We start from the raw sequence: 20,020 nt of genomic DNA on the forward strand, positions 1-20,020 counted from the left end.
GGAGAGGGCATCCGCCCTGACATTCTGCTCTCCTGGGATGTAGTGTATGGAGAAGTTGAAGTTCGAGAAGAACTCCGCCCACCGTATCTGCCGCTGGTTGAGCACCCTGGCAGTTCTCCAGAACTCCAGGTTCTTGTGGTCTGTGCACACCTGGATGGGGTGCTTGGCGCCCACCAGGAAGTGTCTCCAGTGCTGGAACGCCGCGTGGATCGCAAGAAGTTCCCGATCAAAAACTGTGTAGTTTCGCTCGGGCTGGGTCAACTTCCTGGAGAAGAAGGCACAGGGTCTCCACTCTCTGTTGGCGTCCAGTTGCAACAAAATGGCGCCCACAGCCTTATCAGAAGCATCTGTTTCAATGCGTAGGGGCGCGTCCTGAACCACGTGGAACAGGTTCTGGTCTGAGGCGAACACCCTCTTGAGGCTTTCGAACGCTGCTTGCGCCTCTGGTGTCCACCTGAACTTCTGCTTGCCTCTCAGGCAGTCAGTGATGGGAGCCGTAACTCGAGAGAAGTTCTTGATGAACTTCCTGTAGAAGTTGGCAAAGCCTAGTAGGCGTTGGGCATCTTTGCGCGTCCTGGGGCTGTGCCAGTCCAGGATGGTCTGCACCTTGTCCTTGTCCATTGCCAGCCCCTTGTCTGACAGCTTGTAGCCCAGGAAGTCCACCTCCTTGGTGTGAAACTTGCACTTCTCCAGCTTCACATACAGGTGGTTCTCCTTCAGGCGCTGTAACACCTCCCTGACGTCCTTCACGTGCTGCACTGGGTCGTTGGAGTAAATAAGGATGTCATCCAGAAAGACCAAGCATTTCCTGAAGAGTAGGGACCCCAGGACGTGGTGCATGAAGGCCTGGAAGCATGCTGAGCCCCCTTGCAACCCGAAGGGCATCACCAGATATTCAAAAGAGCCCAGAGGCGTGAACATCGTGGTTTTCCACTCATCGCCTTCCCGGATCCTGATCAAGTTGTACGCCCCCCTCAGGTCTAGCTTGGTGAAAATCTTGCCTCTGCGTGCCGCTGTCAGGAGATCATCCACTCTGGGCATGGGGAAAGCCACTGGCTCTGTCACCGAATTCAGCCGTCTAAAATCCACCACAAGACGGCGCTGTTGCGTGTCTTTCTTGTCCACCCAGAAGACCGGGCTGCCCCCTGCTGCCTTGCTTTCTCTGATGAACCCCCGCTTGAGGTTCTTGTCGATAAAAGCGCACAGATCCTCCAGTTCCTGGTCTGACATGGCGTACAGCTTGGCTGGGGGTATAGTTGCCCCAGGCACCAGGTTGATCTGGCAGTCAAAAGGCCTGTGTGGGGGCAGGTGGTCGGACTCCGCTTCACTGAAGACCTCCTGCAGGTCCCAGTATGGTTTGGGTATCGCCTCACCCCCTTTGACGTGCATGGTGGCCACCGTGGCTATCGGAGGCCCCTCCCCTGGTTGGTGCTGCATGCAATGTTCCAGGCAAAAGTCCGATCCAAAAGTGATGCATCTCTGATGCCAACTTATGGAGGGGTCGTGGCGCGCCAGCCAGCTCATGCCCAAAACGATTGGGGGGTCTGAGATGGTGGTGACGTTGAATGCCAGTGTCTCTGAGTGCCTTCCAACCGTCATTCTCATGGGGGGGGTTTGATGAGTGATGGCCCCTCCCAGCAGCTCTCTGCCGTCAATGGTTGCCACGTGCAGAGGAAAATCCAGCTGCAGAAGCTGGATCTGGTGCTCTTCTGCAAAGTTTCTCGAGAAGAAGTTGGCTGAGGCACCACTGTCAATTAGGGCGAGGACCGTCAATGGATAGCCATTTGGGAGCGTGAGCGTCACTTCTAGAACCACTCCTGCTCTGGGAGGGGTGGGCTGGCTCTGCTCCTCTCTGTGCGGGTGGGTGGGCTGGGGCTGTTGTCTGCTGACTGTGCCTGGCTGCCGCCCCTTGTCTCCTGCAGCCAGGCTTTCCCGTTTCCCTGCTGTGGTGCTGCGTCAGTGGGGGAGGGCACAACCGTTCCCGCCTTTCCTTGCCACTCCCTGCGATGTGGGCAGTCTCTGACGAGATGCTGGGGGGAGTTGCAGAGAAAGCAATTCCCACCCCTTCCCTCCTTGCGTCTTGGCGCCGCTGGGGTTTGAAAAGCCCGCGCGCGCGCGCTATCAATCTGCATGGGTTCCTGGTCCTGACTGGCCCCAGGCGTGGCTTGAAAGGGTTGTTGAGGGAGTGGCTTCTCCTGCGACCGTGGGAACCAAGCCCGCTTTGCGCGCGTTGCTTGCTTGTCGCTCCATCTGGATTCCTGCCTCACCCCCACCGCCAGAGCCGCTTTGCTCAGTTGATCCATATTACTGGGCTTTGGACCTCTCGAGAGCTCATCCTTCACCTCCTCATGCAACCCCAAGTAAAACGCCGCTTGCATTGGGGCAGACTCCAGATCCCACCCCAATCTGTGCACCAGCATGGTGAATTTCGCCCAATACGCGCGAACTGTCATATTTCCTTGGCGTAAATTATGAAGTTCCTCCTTAGTCTGGTCCATATGACTATCGGACGAATACATCGTTTTCAAACCTTCTAGAAATAGTTTGACATTCTTCATGCAAGGATTCCTTGTTGCAATTAACGGTCTTAGCCACTCCCTGGCCGCCCCTGTAAGGTGCTCCACAATAAACGCTACTCTGTGCTCATCATCAGGGAACTCATCGTGGTGCAGCTCAAGAGCATACACAATCTCAGTCTCAAAGCCCTGAAACTCCTTCGGGTCTCCATTGAACTTGCTTACTAGGGTCCCGGCTCTCCTTCCTGGCAGCACTTGCACTTGGGGTGCCCCTCCCGCCTTGTTTTTCTCTGCATCCAGCTTGTTTTGGAGGTCTACCGCCACCGCCCTTAAATGCTGCTCTTTTTCCTGGAGCTCTCTCACCTGTTCCGCAAGTTGTAGCCGGTCGTCCTGGACCTTCTTAGTCTCCTCTTTAGCTGCCTTCAATTCTCCCTGCGCCTGCAGCGACAGCTGTTGCAGTTCTAGCTGGGCTTGCTCAGCGATCTGCCGCCACTTCTCCGCCTCTGACACGCTCATCCCGGCAACTCCAAAGTAGCCCAAAAATGATTAGGAGGTTGCTGTCACAGTGGCCGGAGTGGACTACTTCAGAGTAACGACGCTACGCAGCTCTGCATTTTATTCTTTTATTGGTGCTGCGTATTTACAGTGCTCAAGTCATTGCTATTTACACGGAGCGATGTTGTCAGTCGGTTTCAGAACCTCCTAATGGCTTTTGGCGCGTCTTTCTCCAACACAAAAGCTTTGGCAGACCCATCCTCTTGCCCCTCCTCTTCCTGCGTAATTCTGGAGTTGGGGGGATGGGTCTTCCCCCCTTACTTGCCCCTTCCTGTCCCACCTGGGACCCTGGCTCCTCTACCTTGCCTGAGCCTCGGACACGACTTCCTGCTTCCCCACTGGAATCGGAACTCTCCCTGCTTTCCCCTTTGCTCGGGGACGGGCTTGAACTCAGGAGGGGAGGGACTTCGCGATATCCCCTGTCCCTCACAGGAATGATGGCAGGAAGATGTTTTCTCAAGATTCGCTTCTGTCACCCTGTCTTTTCCAGGAGAAAGAAAGGAATGCAAGGAGAAAGAAGAAAAAAGCCCCCACTGTCCAAAACGAGGAAACGGCCTTCCCTCCAGCAGCCGAAGACGAGGAGATGGGGCAAGATGGGTCAGGCACCAGTGGCAATGAAGAGGAGATGGCTGAAGATGCAGAAGGTAAAGTACTTGCCTCACTTAGTCTATCTGAGGTAAACAGGTAGGTAGACAGATAGGTAGATGGGCAACTCTGTCTCACTGTTGCTGTCCTGCCAAGGGGAATGGCATGATAGGCTTTCTCTGTAACCTGGGAAATGTCACTGCTTCCGTATGTCTGCAAGAGCAGTTGCCCAGCAGAGAAGGGAGGAAGCTGGCACCCTGAGGGATGTGTGAGGGTGAAACTTTCACACAGTGTCAGAGATGTGGGAAAGCTGACATTTGACTGCCCTCACTCATGCGGGCAAAGAGCCAGGCTCGTTCACAAAGATGCTGTTTCTTGTTTGCAAAGCCTGGCTGGATGTTTGTTTATTTTAGGAAATAGGGCATCAACCAAGAAACCCATACATCTAAATGTGCATGTGCTGTTCACAGCTAGGGCAGTGCCCCCTCTCAGCTTCACACCCAAAGCAGTGTCCTCTCTTAGTTCAGATTGCTGGCTTGTCTTCTGTTCATTGCAATTTATCTATCTATTTAGCAGTCTCTCCTGATGGGGGGGTTGCCCCCCCCCGCCCCTGAATGTTTGAGGCCCAGACTAAACATTACACTATACACAGGTCTGCCCTCCTAGCAACAGCAGCTGCTCGTCTAGCTCCTTGATTCTCCCTCCATAACATCTGTTAGCACTTTCTTGTGTTGTAAAGCTGCAACACAGCATGCCCCCCCCAACCAGCAGCATCCAGTGAGCAGTGTGTGGCATGAGAAAGAGGGAGAAAACACACAGAGACACAGCACTGTGATATCTCAATGCATATAAGGTGTTAGAGAGTTTGGGAATTGGGAAGTGGTGAGCTTGATTTGGCAGTTGTGCAACATCTGATTTTGGCCCTTCATAGCCACTGGATGGTCAGTAAGTGCAGTGGAGCGTACTGTCGTATCTCCTCCTTGTCATTGTCCAGTTGGCACCAGAAAGAAATAGGGAGGAAGCGGAGAGGATGAAATGAAAATGTTCAGCCATAGTGATTTCTCACTCAGGAGCAGAGCCAGCAGGCTTAGGAGATATGTGTGTAACTTATAATAGTCACCCCATTTAACTTCTGTAGAAGTGATTTAATAACTTTAATATCACACACACACACACACACACACACACACACACACACACACAGAACCTCATTGGCACTAGAGTGAAGGGCTAATGGAAACACAACTGGAAATCTTTTCAAATCAGTGTTGTAAGTGACTCATTGCAAAACAGCTTCCAGGTAAATCTTCTGTGTCGGGGCAGTATGCATGACTCAAAGATAAGCAGCGAGGAAAAGAGGGCATCATCCAGATTCAAATTGTAAGAGTAGGCTCAGATTTTGAGGACATCTTTCATATGCTCCTCACACACCCCAAAAGGTGGATCGCTCTGACAGAGTTGGGAGCTTTGCAACCTCAGTTCTATATAACTTGAAGGCAAGGCACAGGAATAACTGTCTTATCCAGAATGGGATATGAAACTGAACAGACCTTTGAGCCAAGGTGGCTGAAATGTCACAGGAGCAGAAATGTCAGGTCAGCCTTCTGCCTCAGCAGTTTGTCATTTGACATTTGGGAGGCCTTTCAGTGTAGTGAATACCAAGGGTGTGTGTGTGCATGTGTGCATTCAGAAAGGCCTAGAGGTGGTTTCATCACACCAGGACTTTTCCAGCATCGCTCAAACACACTGCTGACTTTCTTTCCCATGATTAGTTTGCATTGTTCTTCCTGATCAACTGCCTCTTCCATGGGATTTCCAACATCTTCTCAATCACCCCACCCTGGAGCTTTTATGGTTTGAACCCCCAAACCTACAATCCTCCTTTCTGAACTGAGAATAGAAGCAGACTCCTATATTCCCTGCAGCAGCGTTTTGGCTAAATCCATCCCAGCCTAAATACTGCGAATTTCTTCCTCATTGTCTGCTTTTGGAGCAGAGCAAGGGGCTGGTTTTTTCACAGTTGCATGGCAAGTAAATAAACTCCAGTGATGCTTGGAATTTGGTTGGAGAGGCCAAAAAATGTGAAATGCTTTGAGATATCCCCAGGCTGTGTGGATACTATTCCACTTTGTAGGAATCCAGCATAGCCCCCCAAAAGCACTTCCATTCCTTTCACAAGATATGTGGGGACTTTCTTTCGGCATGTAACCATTTTTGAATGTATTTTAATCGACCCCTACCCCACCTAGTACACTTTGAGACAAAACCCCTAAACCCTATGAGTGCTTCACTCTATATTCAGATCCCTTAGCACCTGGAAATGTCTGAATGTTGCAGATTGGGATGAGGTCATCGCCCCTCCCCGCCGCCCCAGTCCAGAATTCTGGCTTCATGCCTCACTTTCTCCTTTAGCTATTGCAATGTTTGCTGAAATCTCCATTTTAAAGCACACACTCAAATCCACTCTGCCATCCTTACAATTCCCTTCTTGGATACGATCCCAGAGTTAGGGTGGGGCATGTAACATAGTCCCCTCCGCCCCATGAGAGGTCAGAAACCTCTTGTGTGAGCCAAAAAGGATATATAAAGATACACACTATAAGCTTTTCTTCCGCTGTGCCAGAAATTCCAGATTCTACACTCGAAACAAACAAGGGAAATTTAATAAAGTACCGTATATCAAAATCTCTTTGTGGTATGTCTGTGCAGTGGGGGAAAGGAATACGGGGACACAGCAGTGGGTCTTGTGTGACTAGGGTAGTGGTGAAATGACCAACTGCAGCCGTCTATGTAGATTTCTATCGGGGAACCAGCACCTTCCCATCCAGGCAGGGTGCTGATTCTGTCCTTAAGACCCAAGTGGCTGGGTCATTGAAATGTTAACTTGTCCATGCAAAAGCCATTCATGTAGAAGCAGCTCCCAAGCAAGTGGGGAGCCCTCTGTTTCAGACTGCAGCCCATGGCCACTGTTACTCACATGAAGTTGCATGACACACACCAGAGGATCTTCTCCATTGCCACTGCAACCATTTTAATTATTTTTGGAGAGAGGGGGATCCACAACCAAGCCACTACCAAGAAGACACGTTTAACAGGCCTACACATGAAACTACCCACAAGCAGTTTCATGTCTACTTTGGCTGGCAGCTGCTCTCCAGAGCTTCTGAGAGACACCCTGAAAAAATCAGTTTTTGTTGCTTTTGCCTCTGGTCCCACCCACCACAGATGTGCCCCTGCCCTCAAGGTTTGCCCCCAAAGGAATGTGGATGTCAGGCTGAAAAAGACTCCCACCCCCTTCTGCGAAGTGTGATCCAGGCACCCACACTTCTTTTTCTAACAGTATCTCTCAGTTGGGTCTTAATTGTTTGTACTCTGCATATTGTACACAGGTTTTACCAGCTCATTCTGGCCAACAATAGCAGTGGGGGGATCTTTTGCCAAATCAGAAGCAGCAGCAATGTAATATACTTCTCCCCACAAAGTGACTCCACCTCTTGCTCTTCTTTTTATTAATAGTTAGCTGCATTTCTATTTTAGGGGAACGCAAGGTTTTCAGGCAGTTCTTTACATTTTAATTATTAACCTGGTCCTTAGGATTTGGAAGGTGTTTGTCAGATTCTTTTTTATTTAATTTCTTACTGACCTTGACATGTTTTTCACTTCACTTTGACTAGATTTTGGGGTGGGGTATCGGAAGGCTCCCTAGATTTTTTCACAGATGGTCTGATGGGAGACGGGGTTTTTTGTTTTTTCCAAAAAAAATATTCATTTTATAATAGAATACAACAAAACAAAACAAAAAACATAGCAGACAATAAACACACATATAAAACAGACATAAACAAAGAAGAAAATATATCTTCCCCAACTATTAACTTTCCTTGACATTTTAGGGTGACTTCCTCGAGTCCTCCCTTTCTGCGGTTCATTATCCTTATTATTATCTTTAGCAATTTCTAAATCATATTTTTAACTCACACTATCTTACTTCTATAACAAATTTCTCTTAATACTTCCTTTATATCAATTTACATTAATTTTCCTTAAATCTGAACATTAAATTCTAAACCTACAGCTTATAACCACTTCCAAATCAATTCATACTAATGCAATATTTCTTTAGATAAACTTTAAATTTCTTTTTTTTAATAATCTATTTTTATTAATTTTCCAATTAAAACACAATTATATCACATCCATTATTTCGAATTATACAAATACATATCAATTAAACCGAATATTATGCCAAATCATATAAAGTTTTCTGAGTTCCCATGCTTCAAAAATTGGGGATTCCTCGCAACTGTCCACTGCCGTCTTTTTCTAAAGTCCAAATCGTCACTCAAAGTCCATAATAATCCCGATCTTTCCCCTACAGTCACTAAGATGTTTTCTTCTTTCATCCAATTTTTCTACAGCTGCTGAGATAAGTATCAAACGAGATTTCACATATATTATTTCTCCTGTGTGAGTTTTAATCAGTCCGGCCTCCCCATAAATCTTCTTTGTCTGGAGTGTCCCCTGTTGCGTTGGTCGTTCAACACAGAGCAGCGCCATCTTAGAAAGCTCAGATCGCTTTCTCTCAAAACTTTTTTAGACTAACGATCTTTGTAAAATTTACAGCTTTTCCAGGCAAAAGACACAGCCGTCACATTATGCATACACTCTTGATAAATGTGTGGCTCTCCTTGCCCTATAGCTGAACTTAGCTTCAGATCGCTGTTCAAATTCAAAGTGCGTCACACCTCATAAATCCACCGGACGCTTTCCAGGCACTCCGACTATCCAGTTAGAGGGGGGCTTCTCTCTTCAGCAGTTTTACAACTTAAAAAAATATACTCAATATCAATAGTTTATAAAGTTCATTACTCACACAGGTATCCTTTATTTCTCGTTTGTTCCAAACAAACAAGGACATCGCGTCCGGGAAGGTATGAAGTAACTCGTAGAGTATATGAAAAAAATAAAAAAGCTCACTTCCCTTCTCGTTCCGTCCCCATCAATCTTCCAGATAAAATACAGCCTCAACTTCTCACCCTCAGCAGCGAAAATTCCTTGGCAGTAAACAGAGTTTCTGCCCCTCCTTCTGAAGCATGTCCATGAATTTAAACCTAATTATCTTCTTTAATCATGGAGATCCCGCCATGCAGGTTAGCGTCCGGGAGTTCCAACTCCCCATGAGTGCTCTCGGCCCAAGCCCCCCCCTGAACATTCGGGGTGGGTTTGGGGGCATCGCGGGCCCGCGGGCCCTCTCCGTAACACCCGGAGAGGTGAGGGGGTTGCCATTTACTCCCCTAGCAACCGCCAAATTCCTCATGAATGTCGGAGAGATGAAACAAGGGTCAGCCATTCCTGCAGCCGGAACTGGAACTCGAAACTTTAAATTTCTTCCAATCTTCTTCCACTGACAAACAGAATATGGGGCTTTCACAATGGGGGGGGGGGTCATAGGGATGAGGCACAACAAAGGGAGGGGGAAAACACATAGCTATGGGGGGGGAAAGGACCCTGAGTCAGCCAAAGCAGTGGGGGGGGGCAGGGAAAACTGAGTAGGCCGCAACATTGCCCAGTAGGCCACAGGAAAAAACAAACAGAATATGGGCCTTTCACAGGTTGAGGGAATCACAGGGATGAGGCACAACAACGGGAGAGGGGGCTCACAGGGATGAGGCACAACAAAGGGAGGGGGAAAACACATAGTCATGGGGGGGGAGGTAGGACCCTGGGTCAGCGAAAGCAGTGGGGGGTGGGGACATTTTCAGGAACACGCGTGAGTGGGGGAATCTTATTTTTGAAACTTACAGTAGGGGAGTCAGGGTTGGGACAGGGCAGGTGAGGGGACTCTGAAGGGAGACTCTGAAGGTCAATTTAACAGAAAAGGTCAATTTAACAGAAAACCCCACAGCAACGCGTGGCCGGGCCAGCTAGTTTTCCATAAAAATAGCTCAAAAACATCATTTTTTTGCGATTTTGCCATAAAATCTCAACAACTTTGCCAAAAAAGTGTCCAGAATCAGATTTTCACTTTTTGAAATATGGCAACCCTCCCCTAAGAGCACCCATCTTAACACCAAAGGAAGGTCAGCACAAGGAGGACAGTCTAGGAAGCTTGGCACTTCCTCTCTGTCTACCCTTTCTCATGTAGGTACATCAGCTTACAGTGCAAGTAGAGCTGTACCCTGACACTTCCAGCAGTATTCAACTAAATTTTACTCATAGTACATCCACTGAAAGTAATAGGCCTCAGTTAGTCATGTTTGTTCATTTCAATGGGTCTACTTTGAGTAGGACTAGCATTGAGTAGAACTATACCTATAAAAATAAAAAAACCTTCCCCTCACTAGTGAAAGTGACAGTCCAAACTTTTACCACCCCTTCGGTAGCCAGTGAGTAAATTATATTCCTTTGGCGTATGGATCCAGCTAGTAGACAGCCAATTGGCCATCCCTTGGATAAAGCATTGTAGAGTTCCACTCCCCCTCCCCAGTGGTTTCCTGTAGGTGAAGTAGAGAGAGATTCTAGACCATATTAGTGATTTTGAGTACAGAACCTGAAGTGAGGGGTAGTTTAAATTTCCTATTGATTATCAATTATTACATGAGAGCAACCTTCTGTATGAGATATTGATTGATTAGGTCATTTTTTAGCAAACTGCTTGGACAGTTCCTTGTGTTATCACAGCTGTAGCCCTGGATATATTTTTAAGTTGTAAGTCTGCAGACAGTGGCTTTCTGTTTTTAATCTCTGTGCAGTGTCTAGCACAAGCAATACATTTTTATAAATCATTCTAGGTGAGTCGTACTCATATGTGTAGCATGGGGAAGGTGTATATTGTGTAAAAATATGTGCTGTGTTAGTGTGGTATACAGATGTGCGGGGTGTGGGTGTGGTGTGTGGGTGTGATTGCTTTAAAAGAAGGTGTCAAGACAATATCCTGTAGTGAAAAACAGAATTCCATCTTTAAAATATTGACTATAATAATACAAAATAATAGGTGCATAGAAAAGAAGATTTACACTCTGTGTTTATGCCATGCACCTAATGCAGTTTAGGGAAATCATCTATCAAATTTCTAGCTTTGCACCATGTCTTGTTCAGGCTGTTAAAAAATAAATAAATGTGCTTTGGGAAGTGGGGTGGGGGCTCATGTTACTATTTGGGCACAGCAAATGGTACCACACCAAGTAAATGGAAAATAATGTGGCTACTAAGCTAGATGGCTGAGTGCTCCCTCCACTGTCAGAGGCAGGGGGGGGGGGAGAGGGCACTTCTGGGCTTCCCAAAGGCATTTGGTTGGTGACTGTGAGAACCAGCTACTGGACTAGATGGGCCACTGGCCTGACCCAGCTGCATTGATCTTGTGTTCTTAATGTGTGTTTCTAATTCCAGTTGCAGTAAATAATAGCTCAGACACAGAGAGCCTCCCTTCTCCAAGACCAGAAGCCAAAGAGAGCACAGAGAATGGACCCAAACCAGCCCCAGACACCAGAAGCAATGCTGGAGAAGAACCGGCTGTTAAGATGGAGGAAACCGCTAGTTCCCCAGAAGCAAACCCTGCCACCATCCAAGTAATGGAGGAGGAGGCCCCCGAAGCAACTTCCACTGAAGAGAAGCCACAAGAGGAGCAAACAGTTGATGTGGTGAAAACGGAAGAGGCAGAGGAAAAGCCCAAGAGCCCAGAACCCAGCAGGGGTGAAATAAAAATGGAGGCGGGAGAGGTCTACCAGGATAAGGACAGTGACCAGATAACAGAAAACAGCAACAGCAGTGGCAGCAACAGCACCAGTGTTGTGACAGGGGCTGAGGGAGCACCCAAAGCAGAAAAGAAGGAGAACCACAAAGCTGGGAAGGGTGCAAATCCTGACAGCGACTCCAGTGCCACGTGCAGTGCCGATGAGATGGACGAGCAGGATGCTGGTGACAAAAACAAGTGAGTGGGGAGCAAATGGAGTGGAAAACTTGGAAGAGTTAAGAGGCCTTCAGACCCTCCATATTTTGCAGGAAGGATTTGAGTGTGTACAGGGAAAGGTTTACAAAATTAAAGTGGATTATTAAAGTGCTTTGTTGTCCTGGCACAACAAATGCACATTAAAAAAGAAACTTATTGTTTTGCAGTTAGGAAAGTGACAGGGATTGCATTGCAAAGTGTGGGATGAGCAAATTATTAAAAGGAAGCAAATCAGGATGAATACTCATTGTTATGTAACCTCCCCACAAACAAATCAGCACAAATTCTCAGTAAAGACCAGATATAATCCAACCTTTATGCAGACAAGCAAGGATGAATGCTGAATGGATAGGTCATATGGAGAAACCCTTACAGAAGCAATCTTAATACCTAAACCCAGCTGTCAAGTTACCTAAGCATTAAAAAAAAAAGGTTTAATGTTGGTGTCTGGGGATTTGAAATCATGTTTTTCCTGAATGGAGTGAGGGCCTCTGTAGAACTGTGTCTGGTTTTCAGTTGGGTGGGGTTGACTTGTGTGTACCAATCACAAGCAATTAAAGGATTGTAAGGGACACAGACTTTTCAACGCATGTTAACCCATCACTAATGCCTTCAGGGATCAGAGAAAATAAGTTGTTTTGTGTGTTGTAATTTATGGAGATTTGTAGGATTTTGCTTCCATCTGCCAAAAGTTCCTTTGATCAGAAACTTCACATTAAGGGTGTGTAAATGCCTCATACTTGATTTTATATGGTTTAGGTTTTCTTATCAATTGGGGAGTGGGGCAAGGGGAGGAATTGGAAAGGAAATTAGGGGCAGGAGGGGGTTGAGGGGAGGGATTGTTTTTACACAATCCTGAGGACTCAAGTCCCAGCCATCCAGCAGCATAGATGCCAAGTTATCCCTTTTTTTAAGGGATTTTCCCTTATGCTGAATAGGCTTCCTCACGAGAAAAGGGAAAACTTGGCAGCTATGTCCAGCAGTGAGAGGCAGTATCTGAATCTAGGAGTGAGAGTCGTGTTTGTTGCCAAAGAAATATGACTTCCTGTACGCTAGCAGAACAGTCTGCAAATTTCTCTTAACGGCCTGTAGATGGGCATCATTCCTGTGACCAGCAGCTTAAAAGTCGCTGACTTATTGCACTGCTATCCTCAGTGGGGTTTTGTACTTGCTTAATGATTTGTGGAGCCTTGGCTCTTTGAGCCTTGCATTGCCAGTGACAGTAATTGAAAGGGCAACTTTATGGCCCTGGTGCTTATACTGTTCAGGATCAATGCCCATTGTCAGGGGTTAAAGAAGGTCATGTGATGCAATATGGTCACATCTCATGCCAGTGGCCTGTTCTTGATAAGGACAAGTGTCTGCTTTCTCTGGGTGACAGGTGATTTGTGGTTTAGTGTGTAGCCTCGGTCAATTTCATTAAATGCCTCTTGGATCCATACTCCCATACAGCCATTCATCAAGTGAGGGTTGGGCACTTGCAGGAAAAACAAGAGCCTTTGGTTCATTGGGGGCACAAATTGTTCCTTATGGTGGAAGCAGGCTAGATGTGTGTGTGCGCGCACACACACACACACACACCCCACACACAACAAACAGTAAAGAAGCAGCCATTTTTAAACTTGAGTGAAGGTTAACGGCTATGATTCTTAGGCATCTGCTTAAAGTTCTGGTTCCCAAACTCACAGGGAATCTTGGCTTTCATCCAAATGAGACAGTAAGGGTGTTGTTGCGGCTACTCTTGAGTAAGGACACCCAAGTCCGTACTTGTCTTTAAAGGTTTTATTGGGCATAGTATTTACAGTGTAGAGATAGCAGAAAACATGACCTCCTAGTCACTCACAGAATCCGGGAGTGGATGTTTCCTGTTGCGTGACCAGCATAAGAGCTTGGGCACCCCAAAATGCCTCCTCCCAACCTTACGTTTAGTGACGTGCCTCAAATCTGACTGGAGACGGGAGGTGTCTCCTTCTCCAACCCAGATTCTCCCCATTCAGCCGCTCTCCCCGTTTCTTCCTCCTCCTGCTGCGTCAGTCTGCCAACCCATGCCTGATTCTGACAGTGCTGCAGGACTAATGACGGCAATGGATCTTATATCATAGAATCACAGCATTGTAGAGCTGAAAGGGACCACAAGGGTCATTTAGCCCAACCCCCTGCAGTGCAAGAAGCTTTTGCCCAACGGGCTCAAACCCACGACCATGAGATTAAGAGTCTCATGCTCTACTGACTGAGCTATTCCAGGCTCCTCATATGATGATATCTTTGAACAAGGCTCCATTAACCCTTTCCCCCTGAAAGCATCTGGCTGGATGAAGGCCAGCAAAATGCCTTTGAGGATTCCATGGGCAAGAAATGTAGGAAGCTGCATCCCTCTCTTGTTTCTCCTCCACACCTTGTGGTCTCTATGCTGCCTCTGCACATGGGATGTACCCTATGCCCAGTAGAGGGGGCATTTAAATGGGCTGGGTGGCCTGCAAGATCCATTCCAAACGTTAAGTTTTTGCAGACCAACTATAGGAAACCTCTTGATACTTGGCCAAGCCTACCTGACATCATATACCATAAGGGGTATGGGGCAGATGAAAATAAGGCTTGTGGCTGAAACCGGGTTTTGCAGGTACCACCAACCAGCCAATTGGTGGCACCTGTAAGGCCCTGTGTGCCTTTTGTAAGGGCTGCCAGGATCTCCAGAGGAAGCACCCACAATCAGCTGTCTGTTGCATTCAGCCACACGGTTTTACTTCAAACCACAGGTGCAAAGGAGCATGGGTCACCTGCCATCATTGCGTCAGGTGGTTGCTACTGGCTGCCTGTCAGAGTTGGCCTGGGGGTGCTGGTGTTGGAGGAGAAAGTAAGGCTCCTGCCCTATCCTGATGCTCAGCTGGGTGGCAGGATGGGCCCAGGCGCCACCATTCACTGTTCCTTTCAGCAATTGAGGAGAAGGGCCTGCAGCCAGAAAAAAAAGGCCAGCACAGGCAGTGAATTGCCAGCATGCACATTTTAGCAGTGGAAAGCTACATTGTGGGTAAGCCCCGAGGAGAGCAGTGGGATGAAGCACAGTTCATAGAAGTGGTGCTCAGGGAGTACTTCCCTGGCTGCCCTCCATCACTCTGCCGGTCTTGCCAGCTATTGCCAAGCCAAAGCAAAGGTAATAACAGCTTTTAGCTCTTTCCGTTGTGTTAAAAAAAAAACCCTAGTCCCCCAAGATAATTATCTTTACATATATATTTTATAAAGACTTCTGGCAGTGCTAGGAATAAAAGTTCAGCTGTAGGTCATGCTAAATATAAATGAATGCAGAAGGCCAGCCTGTAGAGACATAAGTTAACTGTTGTCAGTTCATTGCTAAGAGAGAGGTAAGGCTGTTAATGTCAGGTGACCAGAGAATATGCTAGGGTGCCAAGCAGAAACTTTATCCTATTTGCTTGGTAGTTTAAAACTTCCTGGGACAACATTTGACAGTTGAACCTGTTGCCCTTCCAACCTGTTACCTAACTGACTAGGACTCTGACTACCTTGCCCCATAAACGTTCAAACCCTGGTATCCCCTGGCACTAATACGCCACTGTTATGCCTCAGGAGCTAGGATCTCAGCCTAAGGGGGTAAAACACATCTATCGAAGTGCTTACCCAAGCAGGGTTCAAGCTGCAGATCAGCCTCAAAAAAGCCAGGGTCAAACACAGAGGGTCCCAAACACGATGCAAAAGTAAGGGTGGGAAACACTCCACTGTCGGTATCAAAAGAAGTGCAAGCAGCGAGGGGAGGGGGCAAGGAATGGAATCGGGAACAAGGAGCCACAGACCTCTGTTGTTTCCAGCTCAACAGGGAGACCTTGCATACTCTGGCCTCCTAGACCATTCCTGAACCCCAACTGCTGGTTGTAAAGAAGTTCCAGGGATTGCTTACTGACATGTAGGCCCCTTGGTCATGAGCCATGCGACAGATCAGGATCCATAGATCCATGCTACGTCCTTGCTCTTCAGTCTGGGCCTGGTCTCCTGGCATCTGCTTTCTAAATAAGAACAAATAAATAAACTGAGGAAGCAAGACTGAGAACTGGGTGTTCTGAAAGAAACCACGAGGAACCTTTTGTCAAGCGTTTGTTGCCCTTGTGGCAGCAGCTGAAAAGTTCTAATAGGCTCCTCAGTGATTTTTAAAAATTTGGTGTTTTTTTTAAAGCTCAATTTCTGGTCAGTTATCCCAAAGTAAAGGGAACAAAATAGACAGATGAGCACACCCCTTTTTGCCAAAGCCAATGAGTTTTGCTATTTAAGATGTCTTAATTTAATGCTTTTTCTTACCCAAGTGTCACAAGATAGAGTAGCAAGTAAGAGCCAGTGATGTTAAACTGTTAACAATTTTTAGCCAGGAGCAAACATAATTATTAAGCAAAGGTCCCAGAGGTAGGTAGCCTAAATCTCTTGAAATATAGGTGAAAGCCAGTAAGCGCAGTTGTTTCCAAGTGCCTGCTTCAAGTTGTAAGACTCACACTGGGGTGAGCAAATGTGTAAACAAATCCAGGACTGAAACAAGTAAAGTAGCAATAAACGGATGAGCAACGTTAATGTGGGCAAAGAACTGTCTGTGACCTGGAACTGAACAGAGGTTCATAGAGGTTCAGGCCTTGCTGAATTGAAAGGGCTTCAGAATTTCAAAAGCCAGGTGAAAGCATGGGGCACACTTTCAGATAGCTCTGTAGCAGAGGCCATGGCACCGAAACTTCCCTCTGTTCCGCACATCAGGGATTGGAGCTAGGTCAAAATTCAGGGCTTGCTGGCTCCCCCCCCCCCCCCCCGGCTCTCTCAGTGTGCTCTCAGATTACCGCTCTGCAACTGCCAGTGGGTTTTTAAGCCAGGCTCATCGCCTCCTCCTGGTTTATTTTAGCTGGTTATTTCACTGCCTATAAATTTCAAGGTCACTCCAAGCTCAGGCTGACAAACAAGCACAAAGGGAACAAACCCCCACCAGATCTGCCCTGTGATCTCTCTCCCTCCTCTTCCACGTCTCTTGATCAGTCTGGGAGTTGTCCACTCACCCCTGCCAGAAATGAACAGAAATTATTGTGGTCTTTGGCCCTAGGTACAGCCGAGATACCGGCTGACATGGGTACCACCTGGGATGCTGCTTTCCAGGGAGCTGACTGTTGTGAGAATGAGCCTTTCTACTTCTTTTGCGCTCTTAATGAAGAAGAACTCATTTTGCTTGGCTGAGCTGGACAATCAGCTCACCCAATGTGGCAGCCACGCCAACTGGAGACAAATCCGCATGTGTCTCTTTTGCTGGATCAGATTCTCTCTCCTAGTGCCTCTGATACCTACAGGCCATGCAGAGTCTGCCCATGGCACAGTCTAGTCTTCCACTACCCACCTGTTTCACAGAAGTGTGGATTACTGATGCCAGTGTAGAGTTCGTAAGAACTGGAAGTGCCTTCACAGAGCAAACTTTGAGGGACTTGATGGAACCTCGTCCATAACTCTTCAGCCTGTGGACCACCTGCAAGGTGTATGGCAGGGATGAGAAGTCTGTGCCCCGCCCCCACAGATTAGCTACAACCAGCAGGGACCAGTGGTCAAAGATGATGAAGGTGTATTCAGCAACATCTGGAGAACCATGGGTTCTCTATCCCTGGTGTATTGGACGGCACGGTAACTGCTTAGTTTGTGCCCATGGAATTTTGCTGTGTCACAGAATCATAGAGGGGGTGCAGATGGGGTTTTCTGATCCTCTGTTGCCAACACAAAACACTGTCTGCTGTAGAAATGTCCAGTTTTCTGTGCTCCTGCAAGTGCAGAAGACCTGCATGGTCCGTGATTAGTGCAAAACATGGGTTCTAAAGGTCGTAAGACAGCTTTCTTATGGAAGTGGGAGTACGTCTTGTAATTTTGCCAGGAGCGTATGTTAAATTGCAGAGTCACCTCATGCGTAATCCTAATTATTGCACCAGAGACTCCCATGCATTTTCCTGTTCAGGCCGTTTCTGTGTGGGATGAATTGTGTGAGAGTAGTCCTCTTGTATCTGCTTCTTCTGCTCTGTTCCCTTTGCTGTACCTCTTTTTCACCAATTGTCTCCATTCAGGTTCTGTTAGCTAGTATCCATGAGGCAGTTTTGCCTGTTATGAATATTCTACCACACTCTAGAGCAAGGGTAGGCAACCTAAGGCCTGGGGGCCGGATCCGGCCCAATCGCCTTCTAAATCTGGCCCGCAGACGGTCCGGGAATCAGCGTGTTTTTACATGAGTAGAATGTGTGCTTTTATTTAAAATGCATCTCTGGGTAATTTGTGGGGCATAGGAATTTGTTCATTTTTTATTTTTATTTTTTCAAAATATAGTCCGGCCCCCCACAAGGTCTGAGGGACAGTTGACCAGCCCCCTGCTGAAAAAGTTTGCTGACCCTTGCTCTAGAGTGACCACAAAAAAGAAACTAGGCTATGCAGTTCTAGAGGAAGCTTGATTCTTAGTGGCTAAGCCCCAACCTCTTACCGTATTACAATGCCACCCCTCTTTTATTGCTCCCATGTAAGTGAATGCTGCCATTCACTCCAGGGGTGGGGAAAGTGCTGCAGTGAGGATGGATAATGTGGCAGCCACTGAGTGGGATTCCCCCCCCCCCCAACACAAAGAGATCCACACGAGATGAAGTACCCTACCTGTCATCATGCCAGCCGTCTTGCTAGTATCTCAAAATTTTGTTATGAGGTAGATAGTTCAAAGGAGGGACCCAGGTGGCGCTGTGGGTTAAACCACAGAGTCTAGGGCTTGCTGATCAGAAGGTCGGCGGTTTGAATCCCTGCAACGGGGTGAGCTCCCGTTGCTTGGTCCCAGCTCCTGCCCACCTAGCAGTTCGAAAGCACATCAAAGTGCAAGTAGATAAATAGGGACCGCTCCGGCGGGAAGATAAACGGCGTTTCCGTGTGCTGCTCTGGGTCGCCAGTAGCAGCTTTGTCATCCTGGCCACATGACCCGGAAGCTGTCTGCGGACAAATGCCGGCTCCCTCGGCCTATAGAGCAAGATGAGCGGCGCAACCCCAGAGTCAGACATGACTGGACCTGGTGGTCAGGGGCCCCTTTACCTTAGATAGTTCAAAGGGTTTCCAGCTGCATATCTGTGAGGCTTATATTCATTTTTGTCTCTGGCATGCAGTTGCACCATAGTGGAGCAAGTTGTTGAGCTTATTTGGCTGCTGATCATATAAAAGAACTCATCTGGTCTCTCCCCCTCCCTCATACACAGATACACACTCCCCATCATAAAACACCTTCTTGACTTTCAGACTCTCTGTGTCCTTGAACTCTCTGCTCTTCCGCTCCAGTTAATCCACATGTGGTCATTCCTCCCCTTCTCCCTGTTTCCTCTCCTGCCTCCTCTCTCAGCAACCAGATTCTTATCTCTCTTGCAGAACATGTCACTAACTGAGAACAGAATTCAAACTTGCTGATTAGCAATTGGCTCCCTTCTGCCTCAACTCTCCTTTAGGCTTACAGCACGAATGGCAAGCTTGGCCTAGTCCCGATTTTTTTGTTGGAAAGCTGTTTGCCTTAGCTTGTGCTCAGGTTCTGATAGATCACTATATTTGGGAAGGAATTTTTTCTTCCATTCAAATTTGCTTAATGGCCTAGAGCCAGTTTTTCTCTCCCCCAGCAGTGTGTGCAGCTCGGCTTGTTAGCCTGAGCCACCTAGACATGCTTCCTCTGCAGGTGGCTTCTGAGCAGGGAAGGTCATTTGCTGCAATTCTGTTCCAATTGGAGGACACATACTGCCACCACATCCCTGAAAGGTGGCTATTCTGGTCAAATCCACACCGTACAGTAAAAGAACATGACTTCCCCTAAAGAATCCTGGGAACTGTAGTTTGGGAGTTGCAGCTCTGCACAGGTAAGCTACAGATCCTAGGAGTCTTTGGGGGAAGCCAAATGCTTACATTGTATGGTGTGGATGTGACCCCAGCCTCTGCTTTAAAACCTCTTCAAAGGAAAAGCCTGCTGCTTTTCAAGAAAAGTCCATTCTACTGTTGAACAACTTCATACTGTCAGGATATTCTTCTTCATGTTTATTCTAAACTCTTCTTAGAATTTGAACCCACTGGTTCAGGTCCTGTACTCCAGAACAATAGAAAATAAATGTGGTCGACCATCTGTGTAACAGCCCTGCACATATTTGAAGATGGCTTTCATATATGTGTTCCCCTTTATCACCTGTCCTCAAGACTAAACATTCCCAACTCCTTCAGGCTTTCCTCAGAGGACTTGGTCTCCAGGTGGCCTGATGGTTGCTCAGAAACTGACGACAGAGGCTCTTACCTGATAGGAAGGAAGAGCTCTTGAGGCCGCGTTGGAGGTACAGAATCAGCAGCACAGAGTGACTCACAGTAGCCTTTACACACAGGCGAGGTGATGGGAAAGGTGAGACCA

General features: G+C 47.5%; 1 protein-coding gene across 29 annotated transcripts in view; it reads left to right on the forward strand.

Annotated features, from left to right (window-relative positions):
- Positions 1 to 20,020, forward strand: part of NCOR2 (nuclear receptor corepressor 2) — a 361,690-nt gene that overhangs the window by 280,613 nt on the left and 61,057 nt on the right. For all 29 annotated transcript variants that reach the window (XM_060269894.2, XM_060269902.2, XM_060269904.2 and 26 more), the window contains 2 exons: positions 3,562 to 3,715; positions 11,046 to 11,586. In XM_060269894.2, the coding sequence (XP_060125877.2) occupies positions 3,562 to 3,715; positions 11,046 to 11,586 (695 nt within the window). The remainder of the gene's footprint in view (positions 1 to 3,561; positions 3,716 to 11,045; positions 11,587 to 20,020) is intronic.

The sequence above is a fragment of the Zootoca vivipara genome, chromosome 16, assembly GCF_965207765.1.
Source record: "Zootoca vivipara chromosome 16, rZooViv2.hap1.1, whole genome shotgun sequence".
Classification (NCBI taxonomy): domain Eukaryota; kingdom Metazoa; phylum Chordata; class Lepidosauria; order Squamata; family Lacertidae; genus Zootoca; species Zootoca vivipara.